Here is a 15,710-nt window from a genome sequence, read left to right as displayed (position 1 = left end):
TCTCTGGGAAAGGGGTGGCTGGAAGCCTGAGTCATCACAGGCATTTTTCAGTTCCCTGATCGTAAGCCATTTTTTGTGTCTGCCTCCCACAGAAAGTGGAGAGCTATTCAAGGGTATGCCTATGGTTTTCTGTTTTTCCAGTTCTTGGCACATAGCTGGTATATAGGAGGTGCTTAAAGAATTACTTATTTCTAAGAAATTAATATATGAGGAGTGCAACTGCTCAGAGGCTGTGTAGACTGGAGGCAGGACAAAGGAAGATTTTTTTTTGCCCGTTTCCATGACAACTCTGAGAAATAAGGGGTTTACACTCCTTTATACAGATTCATAGGCTCAGAGGAAGGAAATTTACCCAAGAACCTGGCAAAGAAGGACGTCAGCCCAGGACTCATAATAGTCCCTCCTCTGTAGATGGGATTTGACTCAAACCCATACTTGCACATTTGCAGCCACACTTAATAGTGTGACCATGACAATTATATTACATTTGTAATATTCAGAAAAATGCAGTACTTCTTTTGCTCCAAATCTCTAAGAAGATATGGCTTCTACCATCTTGGAGTTTAGGTCTAACAGCTTCGGGGGAAAAGGTATTGTAAAAATACAGTTAACCCAGCCTAAGGGAGCCATCAGTAAAGGTTGCTTGGAAGCAGTAAATGCAGAAAAGAGACTCAAGTGATGAACAAGGTAAATAAAGGTCACACAGTCCAGTCAGAGGCAACAATTAGCAAATGTTCAGGGACTGGTGTCTGAGAACGTGGAGCCAATCAGATTAAGCTCATGAGACACTCGCGGGGGCAGGAGGAGGGGGCGCCAAGGAGAAACTGTATGTTTTATCCTCTGGTTCATCTGTAAATCTCTGAGCACGTACTAGAGCACTAAGCCGTCATCATTCACCCATGGGGTGTCCACCTGTGGTCTTAAATGGTCCCCCATCCAGAAGAGACCACACTTGCGCTTCCTTCAGTGCTCTGAGCAAGCAGTCATGCCCATCAAGCCAGGACAATGCATTCCTTCTATCAGAGTGGCTTTGAACTTCCCAATGGGTAGAGACTCCAGGAGAAGACCCAGGTGAAGAATTGCCACTGATGTCCCTCTCCCAGAAGGCCTCCACAGGCTCCAAGATGACAGAAGAGAGGGCTACTGGCTGATTCTTGAACATGTCCTGCTGGTCTACACTCTACGCTCTGCAATTGCTGTGCCCTCTGCCTGAAAAGCCCCCCCTGCTTTGTCCAATGAACATCTTTGACCTATTTGGGAGTCAGCTGATGTGCCCTCTCCTCTCTGAAGCCTTCACCCCAGTGCCTTGTCCCTTTAGATCCTTTTTCTCAGACCCCATGATAAGAGACAATTTTCTCAGAATCTCTAGCAGGCATCGGTACATGTGAGTTGTTTGGGTGGTTGGTTGATGGCTGGTGGGTTGAGTGATTTGACAGCAGTTCCAACATGACCATGGCCGCCATTTCCTCAATAGATTAGACCTCAGTGTGGATTATCTCTTACATATATGAAGACTTTCGCTCTGGGGAAGAGAAAAATGGATGTGGGCACCATATGCTCAAGTCTCTGTTTGTGGTAGACAGACTAATGGCTCTCCTAAAGTTGTCCACCTCCTGATCTAGATTCTGGAGAAGCCTTGGGCAACAGGGAGCCATGACAGGTTCTTGAGGAGAGGGGGCTACCGTGATGATAGAGGGTGTGCTGTAATGGGTGGCACAAAGAGAAAGAAAAAGGGAAACCTTGGGCAATGATCTGTTTCAGCTCCGAAGCCCGATCACTGATGTTCCTACCATTTCCCATGCACTGAGTAGGACAGGTCTGATGTCATTTCTAAATCAGCATTGACAATATTGTGAACTTCATTCACGTAATCTCCATTAAAGTCACTGAGGATGATGCATTAGCTTTTTTAACTAAACCTCCCCCCCCCCCCAAAAAAAGGAAAAAAAACTGAAAATAGTCTCAAAACTTCCCTATTCCCTATCTGAGCTCATCAGATCAGACCCACCAAATACTGCTTTTAAAGGTGAATAAGGGGTGCCTAAACGTTCTTACTTCTAGCCCCTATTAACTGCCTGACGGGTTAATGATATTTTAACAAACCATCTGTGACTTTCTTGCAGCCTATTCTCAAAATGTGGGTGTTGGCCTTTAAGTGATGGATAAGAATAAATAAACCTGTAATATCGAGGTAATTCTTTGGGTTTTTCATGGCGTTTGCGTGCACATCATGTCACTGGACTTCAGAGAAGTTGAAAGCCAGGAGTCCACTCCAGGCAGCATCATTTAAAACCCTTTGCTCCGTCCACAGCATCACAGTCCCTCTTATGTTTGAACAAATGGGATGACATGTGTGAGAAGAACCATGACATAGGGCCAGATGATAGAATGTACAAGCTGCCACGCCCAGCAGAGCCAGGGCAGACCTCTGACTTTCCCAAACCCAAAGCAAGCATAGAAAGCGACTGCACCATTCAGATCCGAGGACTCTATTGTGGGAGCAGAAATGCTGACATGGAAGCTCCCAGCAGAGCACAGGCCTCGGTCATCTGGAAAATGTACCTGGTGTGAAGAATGCAATTTCAGTCTCCGAATTGTAAAGCACTACAGCCTATTTCACACCTGGTTCAGTCCCAGCTGAAATCCAGAATTATTGTGCCAACACTGGGGCCTATCCCAGACCAGCAACACTGGGAAGGAGGGAGGCTTTGCTGCTAAGAACCAAAGGGGTGAGCTCTGAAATGAACTCGTTAAATCTCTCTTTTATTTTTCAATCAACATGTCTACATCTCTCAGCTGGGTTCACCGGACTCTCGGCCACCCATGGCTACAATGACCTTTGCCGTGAACACGAAGATGGTGCCCACCGTGCAGATACCAAAAAAATGCATCCCTACTGACCACCTGTAGGGTGCTGGGCAACCCCAGGCCTGTTCACCGGCCAGTTACAAAATATAGGGGATCTGAGGGCGAAGGAATGAACAGGTTTGGATGTAGCCATACGCCAGGCACTGCACTGGGCTCTGAACCACATTTTCTTATTGGTTTCTCTTGAACACCGTGCCAAGTTGATACAAAAGCCCCATTGCACAGAAAAAGAAACTGAGGATCCAAGAGTGTAATCAATTCCCCCATGGTCACAGAGTGCCCCTATCATTCACACGTTAAGACCACACTTGTGACATCCAACGTACGTCATGGCTACCTGACTAGCACACAACTAGGATGAAACCCAAGTCCATCTTCCTCCAAAACCCACGTTCCAGTGTTTGTTGGCAGCTCCAATAAATAGTTGCCAAATAAGCAAATGAATACAGATATCTCTACCACACCATGCTACCCTCTGAATGATGGGATATACAGAGAGGAAAAAGGATTTAAATTAAAACAAGAGGAAAAAAAACCACACCAATTGGATTAATGGGACAAAACTGGTGAACGAGAGCATTCGCCGTATCACTTGCACCAAGAGGATTCTGCCGAGGAAAGCAGCCACCCAATGTGAACCATCAATGGGCACTGACCCATCTCGGAAAACACAGCCGGGAAGACTCTGCATGCTGCCCGCGAGGGAGGGCAGTGAAGAGCACGGAGCCACCCCTGTCCCGGGGCAGCAGGCAGCCCTGCTCAACGGTGCTGTTCCTGTGGGAGACACGCCCTCCGTGTCAGCAGCAGCAGCAGCAGCAACACTGATCCCTCCGCACTCTGCCCCTCCCCACTGATGGCTGTGGCTTGAATCTGACGCCAGGGTCAGCCTCCAGTTACCAGACCCAGTGCCACTGCCTCAGGAAGCTGAGTGCCCACCACAACGGGGACCAAGATGCCAGGACACTTAGCAGCCCTCTGAGGCCCAGAGCTGACTTGGCCATTACGGGTGGTGGTGGAGCTGGCGTGGGCAGATGGATCTGGGCACAGATCAGCCTCTCATGGAACACTCGGTCCCTTTTTACCATCTCCCTCTCCACCCCAACCACTGCCATCCTCCCGAGGGGCATGAATGTGCGCAGAGTTGACTCAGCCAACAGGGTGACGTACCAGACTCGCTGTTATGAGGAGCGGCTGAAAGTGAAAAAGACCACCTACCTTCCCATCCCAGCCTGGGACCATGGCTAGTTGTGGTCCCTGGATCAAGCTGTTTGTTGTTTCTACGCCTCAGTTCCTCATCTGCAAAACAAGGGTTATTATGGGATTTAGTGACAAATCCACCGAAAGCACTTAGCTGTGCTTAGCATAAAGTGAGTGACCATTTTTACCTCTGCATCAGCTGCAACACCCTGGACCGCATGGCCACCCGGAAGATCCCTGGCCCTGAAATTTTAAAATCTAGTATCTGACCACTGTCTAGCTCTTCTCAGCTCTCTTAACCATCCGGCATCTTTGTCTGACCTGATCATGATGCCCGGTTCCTTGAGTTGTCCTCTAAGCACATCAGCTCCCTCCGAATCCTTCCCTTCCTTCACTGCTGTGATCGGCTACTTTAATCATTTCCTGGGTCCTTTCTCTATGTCTCCTCTCCCATCTTCCCCAGAAGAACCCAACCCTGGGCCAAAGTAACCACCGGCCCCTCTCGTTGCACAGCATGTGAATAAATGGGAAGAGGACAGGCAGAGAAAGGTAGGAGGGAGGTAAATGGAAAATACTCCTGCACCTGAAAATTGAGATTATCTTGGCCAAATACTAGTACACGCTTAACCTCTTTGAATCTGTGTCCCTACCGCTAAAATGAATACAGCAACATTGACTCTACTTCCAGAATCATTCTGTGGGGCAAAAAAAGAGAATACATAAGGCGCTGGCTGGGTGGCTCAGTTGGTTGGAGTGTCCTACTGTACACCAAAAGGTTGTGGGTTTGATCCCCGGTTGGGGCGTGTAGGGGAGGCAACCCATCGATGTTTCTCTCTCACATCAATGTTTCTCTCCCTCTCTCAAAGTCAATAAAAACATATCCTCAGTGCGGATTTTAAAAAAGAGAGAATAGGCATGAACATGTGTCAGGGAGTGGGGCTAACCAAGAGTAAAGTCACTATCACTGCTCCCATCTTCATCCCTTCGTGCTAGATGAAGAGATGCCTCTGCTGCCAATCACGTCCCAGGATATGCCCCCGGGTCCCGCAGGGGTGATGCCGGGGTAAGAATTACCTTGTGTTGCAAGTGATTTGTTCACACACTGGATCAAGGGGAAATAGCTCCGTGGGCGATGAATGAGGAGGATCCTTTGATTGACCCATTCACATTCCTGTCCGGCCAGATCCGGCAGGCACTGTTTGCCAGAGCCACGCCTGTGACCACCCCTCCCCCAACTCCTCGCCACCCCCACAAATTGTCAAAAAGGCATCGTGATATACAGAGCTCTTGCGTGCCACAAGGTAAGTGCTTAAATCTTTTATGAGACAGTCAATGGCCTTTATAAGCCCTCAGACAAGAATTACACTGTGTCTGGGATGGGGGCTGGAAGTCAATGGGAAATTGATTCTGTCTAGCTGGTGCTGTTTCACGGAGGAGGCTTGCTGGGCGCTCCAGAACCAAACGTGCCACCTCCCATGCGCATCCAGGGCCCGGCATGCCCCGTGCTGAGAATACTGAGACCTAAGGCCTGGTTTCTGGGCAGAGCCCTGGGCAGCTGCACGCTCCCAGCTCGGGAAGACCCGGGAAGACCCGGGAGACCATCGACCAGCACCAGGGATGGTTATGAAGTGTGTTTACCTTCCCAGGAATTGATGCCAGTACCAATCTGATGCCATCGCCTGCACCCCAGGCGGGGAAGGCAGAGATGATAAATGGCCATTGATCTGGTGGCAACCACCGGGGGCAGGCACACCTACAATGACCCTCCTTTGCTAATGACCCCATTAGCCATCGGATCAAACACAATTAGAGGATATGAAGATTCTGCGGTTATTTCTCTGCCATTACCTGCTGGCCCGATGCATGCTCCCTGCCAAGAGATGGCAAAGAGGGCAGCAAAGACCCCGTTTGGGATTAGGGGAGTCCCGGGCTCCTGGCACGCCCACTATCCCTGCAGCACAGGCCTGCTCACAGCCAGGACGGCTCAGGGTCAGAGAATGGACTTTGGCAGGTGTATCCAACAGCCCCCATTCTGGGAGGCAGCGGGTGCAGTGAAAACAGCACCCACTTTGGAGTCAGGTGGGCCTGGAATTTGAAACCTGCAATTTTCTAACCAAGCGACCTCGGGGAAGTCTCAGAGCCACCGGGGCCAGCTGCTTCCCGTGTAACCTGGGGATGATTATAATTCTGTCTCCCAGGGCTGCTGTGAGGGTGAAATCTGACAGCTCAATTTGCAGGCAGGGCACAGAGCAGGCACCCAATGGCCCTCAGCTCTGCTCACTGTCCAGTCCCGAGTCCAGCATTGAAAAAGCAGGAAGAAATCTCTCTTGGGAGCAGCTAGCTGGAACCAAGCAAGGAAGATGGCCCCCGGGCCTTAAGTACCAACCATGGGCCAGATACTGCAGCCAATGTTTGCTGTGCATCATCTCGATCCTTCCCCCCGTTTTACTGGTAAGGACATGGGAGGAGCCTAAGGAGTTTTGAGATGTCAATGCATCCAACAAGAGCAAACACCAAAGATGTGTTTACTGCAGGCTCACTCAGCCCTGGGCACCCCCTGAGGGCCCGGCTTCGAGGCTGAGCCACGCAGATGCCGCTCTGAGGTCAGGCTTATGGCAAAGCGCAGACCAAAATCAAGATCTCCTTCTGTGTCCCCCGCCACTTCCCCCAGCAGGAAGGATCCTCAGAGAACCACTGCGTGCCCAGCTCAAAGTGCCCTTCAGATTTCTCCGGTTCTCCAGCTTGTTTTACAGATGAGGCCGTGTTTCCCAAGGCCACATGGCGAGTGGGAGGGGGAGCTGCGATGGTGAAATGAGACTGATAGAATTTCAGGTCAGGGCCTGTCTGGGTTCTGGAATTCTGCACAGTATACCCCAGCCCCCGTCTGCAGGAAGCCAGCAGTCTGCAGTGTGCTGTGCACTGTGGGGGGCAGGTGGAAGGTGAGGGTCTCTGGGCACTTGAACTCTGCAGAAACATTTGCACGGCCCTGGTTGGGCTCAGATAACGGGGTGGGTGGAGCAGCACCCCGAATCCCTGCTCCTCTCCTGTTGGTTAAGTACAACCGTTTGTGCTAGCCGGCCAGGTGTCTTTGAACTGAAAGGAGCTTATCTGGAAACCCTTCAGGGTGCCAGAAACAGTCCTTTCCACATCGGCAGTCTCCGGGGCCGGCTGGGCGGAGAAGAGCAAATATCACCGGCTGCTGCAGGGGGCGGGAGCCCGGAGCCGGGTGGTGATGGGATTAAGAGGCATGAGGTCAGGCGAGAAAGGACAGCACAGAAGAGCCGCCCTGTTGTCAGGCGGAGGCACAGATCCACACTCGCCGGCAACTGGAAAGGCAGCTCTAAACCCTGCGAAATGCGCACACCGGGTGAGGTCCGAAGGGCACACTGATGAGGTGAGACAGTGCAGGCCCAGAACCACTCAGCCATTCACATGAGCATGTGGTGTGGGAAGCTTGGGGCTCAGCCTCGGTCTTTCCTCCCGGAAAATGGGCATAAAGCAAAGACCCGGCTGCTTAGAGGTGATGTTTCCTTGCTGCCATAAAATGGAAAAGCCCAAGTCGATACTTCTATTAATCTACGCCAGGCACTGGGGACTCAGCTATGAATGGGACAGGCATGCTCCCTGCCTTCAGGGAATTTCAATTTTCACATGGAAAACAAACATGGGAGAATGCAATGAGAACAGGTGCCTGTGAGGCCAAGAAAGCCAGTGGTAGGGACACGGAGATGGCAGTGGGGCGTCTGAGTGGCTGGAGAAGTGACCAGCATGGCGTGGTCAGTGTTGCTCAATGATTGAGCATCAACCCAGGAATCAAGAGGTCACCAGTTTGATTCCCAGTCAGGGCACATGCCCAGGTTGCAGGCTCAGTCTCCAGTAGGGGGCGTGCCGGAGGCAGCCAATTGATGATGTTTCTCTTCCATCAATGTTTCTCTATATATATCCCCTACCTTTCTCTCTCTAAAATTCAATTTAAAAAAATATCTTTTAAAAAAGTGGCCAGCATGGGGAAAACTAATGACACCAGGGGAGTTAGGCAATTAGATGACTACATTGAGGATAATGAGCGCCAGATTTCTGATGGTCAGAGAAGGGAGTTACAAACACAGAAAGGGAGATTAGAATTGGAGGTATTGAGGTGTTGGATTAGAAATAAAGGTATTGAAATGAATTCATATTTTTAAAATATGTACATGAATAGATACAAAATCTATATAGATCAATGACTATTAAGCAGAGTTACTTTATTTTTTTAAATATCTTTTTTCATTGATTCCAGAGAGGAAGAGAGAGACAGAAACATCAACGAGAGAGAACCACCGACCAGCCGCCTCCTGCACACCCCCCACCAGGGATCAAGCCCACAATGCCGGCATGCACCCTGACCAGGAATCGAACCGCGATCCCCCCAGCACCACAGGTCAATGTTCAACCACCGAGCCATGGCGGCCGGGCCAGGAGTTATTTTTGTCTCTGATAGGATAATTGGAAAGTTTGGAGATATTTTAGTTTATAACAATGGGGGTGCTTCTACTAGCAGATAGTGAGTTCAGGCGAGTGATGCGCTAAACAACCTATAATGGGCAGGATAGCCCCACAACAAAGATTATCCAACCCAAAAGGTCAATAGCACCCCAGTGGAGAAACCCTGATACAGGTGCAGGTGTATGCAGGAGTGTGTGTGTGTAGATGGACAGACAGTTAGAGGTGTGTATCTATGCCTATAATAATACATTAATGTCCTCGCTCAGCTAGCTGAGTGGGCCTAGAAGCCATGATGCCCCAGTCGCTATGAGCAGTGGTCGGCAAACTGCGGCTCGCGAGCCACATGCGGCTCTTTGGCCCCTTGAGTTTTTAGCAAAGGCCAGCTTAGGAGTACTCTAATTAAGTTAATAACAATGTACCTACCTATATAGTTTAAGTTTAAACAATTTGGCTCTCAAAAGAAATTTCAATAGTTGTACTGTTGATATTTGGCTCTGTTGACTAATGAGTTTGCCGACCACTGGCTATGAGCAGATCCGTTGCCAGGGTCTTGGTTTCTGAATGCCAATCTGTGTTCCAGATTTCCCTGAAGAAATAATGGACTCCAGAGCTGGGGGCAGGGCAAGTACGAGATGAGCTCGGCACATCTTTCTAAGCCAGAAAGTAAGGATGTGCTCAAAGAATGAGGACGATTTGTTCCAAAGGGCACGAGGAGCCAGCTTGAAGTCTCCCACGGGCCAAGTATGAGACAAATGGAACATCAGCATAAATAACAACAGGAACCTATTTAACCCACTGGATAAACTATGAACCCAGGCATCCACACTGACATACTCAAACTATAAAGTAACAAATACTAGTAAAAGAAGGAGATGGGGAGGTTCCTGCTTACAGTAGAATACCAACTACTCAATGGAGAGCAATTACGGAAATAGAAAATCACTGTTGACAACCATCACAGGGGTGGCTCGTTCAGCAAGAAGCATCAATAGATGCCACGGCCTGTGCGGGATATTGATGTCACTTCAGACGTCTCCCCACAAGATACTTTTACATTATACACGAACCTTGGTGACGTCATTGTAGAGAAACCTGGCAGACACCCACTGGACCAGGTGACCAAAACTGGCATGTTGGGGTGGGATGATGAGGTCCACTGAGAAGAGCATGGCATATTTTCTATGGTATTTCTCCCAAAAAAATGGACACTAAATTCTTTTTTGCTTCTATTAATTTTTAGAGAGAGGGGAATGGAGAGGGAGAGAGAGATAGAAACATCGATGAGATGAGAAAGGAATGTCATCAATCAGCTGCCTCCTGCACGCCCCCCACTGGGGACCCAGCCTGCAACCTGGGAATGTGCCCTGACAGGCAATCAAGCCGGTGACCTCTCGGTTCCTGGGTCGACGCTCAACCGCTGAGCCACACCAGCTGGGCTGGACAGCTAACTTCTGATCACAAGGAAACCTTAGCCAGACCCAGGCTGAGGAACATCCTACAGAAGAAATGTCCTGTCTTATTTAGAAATGTCAAGTCATTAGGGAGCCTGAAGAATGATACCAGACTGGAGGAGAGTAAGGTGGCATGCGCAGTTCATGATGGTGGATCGGATCCTGAATCCCAAGTCGTAAGCCCCAAACAATCAGGACTTGGAATGACTCAGACCGAAATCATTTACCTAGAGGGTTGGCAGCCACTAGACCATCAGCTCCCTGATGGCGGGCACTGTGTACCCTTAGCCTACAGATGGCACTTGTAGGTACCCAATGGCATTTTTTAAGCAAAGAAATTAATGATTTCCAATATCATTTTACTGGAATTAAAAAAAAAACTATTTTCAAACATTTTTATTTGCATTTAAAATACAGTTCTACCGGGCCAAGCCCAGACAGGCCCCGTGCATGTGTTTACTAAACAAAAGATGACAAGCGCTGTGGTAATTAATCAGGTGGCATTGACTGACGCTCTTAGTGAAATGAAGCATGAACGGTGTGAGAAAGCAATTGAATGCCATCATCCGTGCCATGAATCATCTCTCGGATGCACATTTATTAAATCGGAATTCATAATGCTGATATTTTATCTAACAGGTTTGCTACCCTTCTGAGACTCTATCGGTGGATAAAAAGACAGATGTTTCCACAGCTAAATTGGAGGAGGGACGGGGGAAGCAGAAAGCAGCCAGACGTCAATTCGAGAGAGCAGGCAGCAAAATGCCATTCCCCAATGTTTGCGTTTTGTGCCATCGTCTTGAGATCCAATTCAAAGAAACCTTGGCGAGCGAACAGGCACTGAGGCAGGATGCAAAACCCAAGGCTTCTGGGGTCTGTCCCAGAGCAGGGAGATGCCGGGACGGTGCAAGAGGCAGCACTGGTTTGGGGGTTTCGGAGGTGACTGCTATTAAAAGTCTAACGCAAAACCCTATTGTCCGATGAGACTGTCAAACCTCAGAGGGAGGGTAGGGGAGGGTGGGGGTAAGGGGGGAGAGATCAACCAAAGGACTTGTATGCATGCATATAAGCCTAACCAGTGGTCACAGACAACAGGGGGGTGGGGGCATGCGTGGGGAGGGGTTTGGGATGGGAATGGGGGGATGACGACAAATATGTAATACCTTAATCAATAAAGACATTTTTTTAAAAAAAACCCTATTGTCTCTTCCCGAGGGTGTGGAGAGCTGGAGGGGTATCCGAATCCTCTCCCATTTCCAGGCTCTTCAAAGGCGCCTGCTCCTTTTCATGGAAGCAAGTACCTATCATGTCAATGGCACACCGCGCCACGGCTGTCCCAGGCCCCTCTTTGGGTGAGCGAATGAAAGTGGACAGAGAAGGCTGTGAAGATGCTCAGCTCTTTTGACTGCAGTAAATTGGGGATCAAGGTGACATTGTCCCCCCACGGCTCACCATTGCCTCACTTCTTAGAGGCTCCTGTTCACAAAAGCATCCCTGGCGTCCTTGTAGGCAGCCCTCTTCTGCTGAAGGCAAAGGAGACCTTGCCTTTCATCGGCTTTGAAACCATGTGGCCATCCTCCTCAACAGCCTTTCAACCCACCCGTCTGCCAGCCGGCGCCGTGGTCCAGCTGCGGACGGACGATCCCGCAGAATGTTCTGACCCTGTCTCTGCACAGCACACACATCGAAGGAATTTTTCTCCCTTGTCGCCTGATTAGGTGACTGTGCCCGCAGCACAGGACAATCACACGTGCAAGCTTGAATACTGAGGCGTTTAGAGAAAAACAACCGTCTGAGTCATCGTCTAACGTAGCAGCGGCTGCTCCCTCGTATCTGTGTTAAGCAAAGGACATTCAATCCCAAATCCCAAAACGAGGAGAGAGAAATGTCCGTGGTTTGTGCGAGGCAGACGCTGCCAGGGAACGCCGCCGGCACATGCAACCAGCCTCTCTTCCATCTTGTTTCTTTCAACCAACACTGGGAAGCTAGGTGTTCTGTGGGACGCGGGGAGCTGGTGATGCATTTTGGCCCCTCCCACTCCACTGGGATTGGGGGCCAGGAAGGAGCTTGCAAGTCACAGCTGAGTGGTTCTCAAACCGAAGCCTGTGTCACAACCACCTGGCTGGGCCCCGTTTGATACTCAGCACCTCGGGGATGCGGGCTCGAGGGTGTGCATTTCTAGCAGGTTCCCCGGGAATGGGGACGTTGAGAACCACAGCCCCAAGCAAAGCCGCACTGGCCGGACCCTGCTCCTTCCCACCAGGCGAGAGGGGCGAGACAGGATTCCTGGGCCTGCTCCTTGGTTGTTGGCGGTGCTAGGCCAGCCCTTGAGTTTAACATCTGTAGTGAGACAGAGATTCCTCCTGGTGCCATCGGTCTCCTGAGCATCATTAATGTAGGAGGGAGAAAGGCACTCAGGGATCCACCTCAACACAGGGCCCCCGAGGACACTGGGATCAGAGAGGCGGGGACACTGGCCTGAAGCCACAGAGCAGAGGGGAACCGAAAACCCAAGGTTGGGGACAGCCAGCTCAAGCCCGTCCCTCTAACGCTGCCCAGCGTCCCTGAGGCAGGTGGTTGAAATACGTGGCTGACTCGAGAAGAGTGATGTTTCCTTTACAAGACTTCGCCTCCCTGGACCAGTGGCTCCATCCTGGTTGGCTACACTTCAGAATCCTCCGGGGAACCTCACACACCACAGCGACAGCAGGCCCAACTTCGGAGCTTTTGCTTCAATGCTCTGGGGTGGAGTCCAGGCGCAGAATATTTTTAAAGCTCCCCAGGTAATTCCCACGCGCAGCTGAGCTGGAGAGCTGCTGCCTGGGCTGCAGGGAGTCGGTTCCGGGGACCGTGCGTCTCAGACAGCTGGGGTGTTTGCAGTGACACCGAGAATCGGCTGCAAAGCTCGGAAAACACGCTGATGTCTGGCGCCGCAGCTGGTCTAGGGCCCAGCTTGGGGGTGTTTCAAAGACTTCCCAGGTGGTTCTTACCCGCAGGCAGGAGAGTGGTGGAAATCCCAGCGGCCCTCAGAGCGCGATCGCCAGAGCAGCATCCACGTCACCTGGGTGCTTGCTGAAACTGTGACTGTTTGGGCCTCTTCCCGATTTCCTGAGGAAGGAACACTGGGGCTGTGGAGGCCAGACGCTCGCTCCCCTGGCTGCTGGCTCCAAGTGGGGAAAAGGGGTGAGAACCCTTCCCTCCACTCAGGACTGCGGGCACGGCCATGGCCCCAGGGCTATGTCACTGTTCTCCTGTGCCAAACCTTGCTGCATCTGTCCATGCACGAGCTAATACAAACTCTTCATCACAGGGGTGGGAGCTTTATTAGGCACCGCCCCAATTCCTCCCCGCCAGCCTTCTCTGCTGCACTGCAGGGCATGCTCACCCTGCAGGGGCCACCCAGCTCCTCCCACCTCCTGCCCTGAGCCAATCAGGACGTCCTGCGCAGCCTCAGCATCTTCAGAGGGCTCTCTAGGGTCTGCTTGCATCTTGGGGTCCTGCCTGCTACACTTTAGTCACAGTCTCCCCTCCCCTTGTACCCAGTCTCAGGCTCCTTCATACCCAAGGCCACCCCTCCACCCATGAAGAGTCCAAATCCTACCTGCTGAGCCTTAGGCAGAAGCCCTAGGATGATGGGGGGGGGGGGAGGAGGGGGCGGGGGAAGGCCTCAGAAAGACCAAATGGGAAATGGAGCCCCGCAGAAGAGAGGACAGCAATTTACCAATCTGGTGAGAAGGAGGAAGTGGACTTTTGCGCCAGACGGCCCTGCTGCCCACACCTCCCTTCTGATGCTCTGAATGACCTAATCACATTCTGAATCTGAGATGCAGCCTGCACATCCCTGCAACTGGAGAAAAGGACCCTCAGCCCATCTATATATATAAAAGGCTAATACACAAATTGTCCACGTGGGAGTTCGACTGGGAAAGCAGGAGGAAGAGACATTGTCTGAGCCCCCGCAGAGCTCGCTATGACGTGCGCTGACCACCAGGGGGCGGCTCAGAACATGGCAGGCAACCAGCAGTGGCCGCAGGGCACTGAGGGAGCGAGGGAAGGAGGAGGTGGGGAGGTGGGGAGGCCAGGTCTAGGGACCCTACCCTGCACAAATTTCGTGCACCAGGCCTCTAGTGTTCTCTGAAGAGCTTTAGGAAACCAGGAAGCCCTGCCCGCCTCGCTCACACCCAGGAGCATCACTGCAGCACTTCTGTTTTAAACAGCAGCGATTTTTCACACTGACCTTCTCTCAATCTGTGACTCACAGGCAGGGCCCATGGAGACGTGTCCACCACAGTCTCTATTCCCATTGTCCACGGGGGGTGCCTTCGGGGGACCACAGGCATATTGAGCCTTCATGCCATCACCTGTCCCTGTGCCCTCATTTTGCTGCTGGGGAAGTGGGGACCAGGCTGCCAGAGGGATTGCCCAAAAGCCACAGGTGGGTTTGCAACAGGATGCAGACCAACCAGCCCGCTGCCTTCAGGGAGTCCCTGTGCACCTTGTACCGAGACCCTCGCCTCTCGGTGTTTCTCCAATGAAGGTACCCAGATGCATATGAAAAGTGCCCCAGGGTTTCATGAAGACAGAGGAATAACGCGCCACATCTTCCTGGAGAGCCTGCTGACTCCACATTTCGGGGCGGGGAGGGGGCCAGGAGGGGAGCGAAGAAGGTTCTTACACGCAGGGGCAGGGCGGGGACTAGGGGGAGGGGAGTGAGCAGTCTCCTCAGGCACAGATGAGAAGAGGGCACCAGAAAACGGAGTGAGATAAATGATGTTTTCATGCGTTGTTTTTAAAAATCAAAATTAAGGGCCAAAGATGCATGACAAACAAAACTTCACCACTTTAAATAAAGATAGGAGCCAATCCCGCACTGGCGTAGCACTGCCTCATTTGCCTCCCCCTGATCCTGCAACCGGTTTGGATAAAACTTTATTTACAAAAAGGGCTGGCCGGTTTGCCAACCAGAGTTTTTAAAATAGTGCATTCACATGCTACTTATTTTGATGACGGGGTTGGGGGGATGGGGGTTGGTGTCTCCTTATTTGGGGCCCGAGTCAGCTGTGCTTCGCTCTCCTCAACTTAGTCCCAGCCTTGCTCACTGTCAGTGATTTAAAATATGCAGACATAAAGCCTGCAGCTCTACAGGGGTGGGATACCAAGCCATGTGATTTTTCAGATAAAACAACAGACTTCAGTCCTGGCTGGTCTTGCTCAGTGGTTAGAGTGGTGAGGGTTCAATTCCCAGTCAAGGGCACATACCTCGGTTGCAGGTTCGATCCCTGACCCTGTCCGGGCACATGCAGGGGGCAACCAATCGATGTGTCTCTCACACGGATGCTTCTCTCTCTCTCTCTCTCTCTCTCTCTCTCTCTCACTCTCTCTCTCTTCTCCCCCCCCCCCCCTCTTTCTCCCTCCCTTCTACTCTCTGGAAATCAATGGAAAAAATATCCTCAGGTGAGGATTAGCAACAACAACAAAACACAGATCTCGAAGCCATTTTGTGCCGTGGAGATGCCAGCAGCTTCCTGGAGGCCCGCGATCACCCTCTGGATTCACGGGTGCTTCCTGGAAATGGCATTGGACAGGATTCTCCTGGAAAACCAGGTGGATGGTTTTGCTCTGCTTTGGAGTTGAGGAAGCTGCCCTGGAGAGATGTCCGGTGAATGATCGCACTACCTTGTGAGTGAAAGATGAAGTCCAGGCAAAGCG

The 15,710-nt window shown here is 51.2% G+C and overlaps 1 protein-coding gene across 1 annotated transcript in view; it reads right to left on the bottom strand.

Moving 5' to 3' along the window:
* Positions 1 to 15,710, bottom strand: part of LOC307092474 (uncharacterized protein) — a gene marked incomplete at both ends in the record, with an annotated part of 348,514 nt that overhangs the window by 84,726 nt on the left and 248,078 nt on the right. The window contains one exon of the mRNA XM_079759755.1: positions 4,084 to 4,164. Within this exon, the coding sequence (XP_079615881.1) occupies positions 4,084 to 4,164 (81 nt within the window). The remainder of the gene's footprint in view (positions 1 to 4,083; positions 4,165 to 15,710) is intronic.

The sequence above is a fragment of the Cnephaeus nilssonii genome, assembly GCF_951640355.1.
Source record: "Cnephaeus nilssonii genome assembly, chromosome: 20".
NCBI lineage: Eukaryota > Metazoa > Chordata > Mammalia > Chiroptera > Vespertilionidae > Cnephaeus > Cnephaeus nilssonii.
Note: the sequence above shows the minus strand (reverse complement) of the source record. Positions and strands in the feature narration are given on the sequence as shown.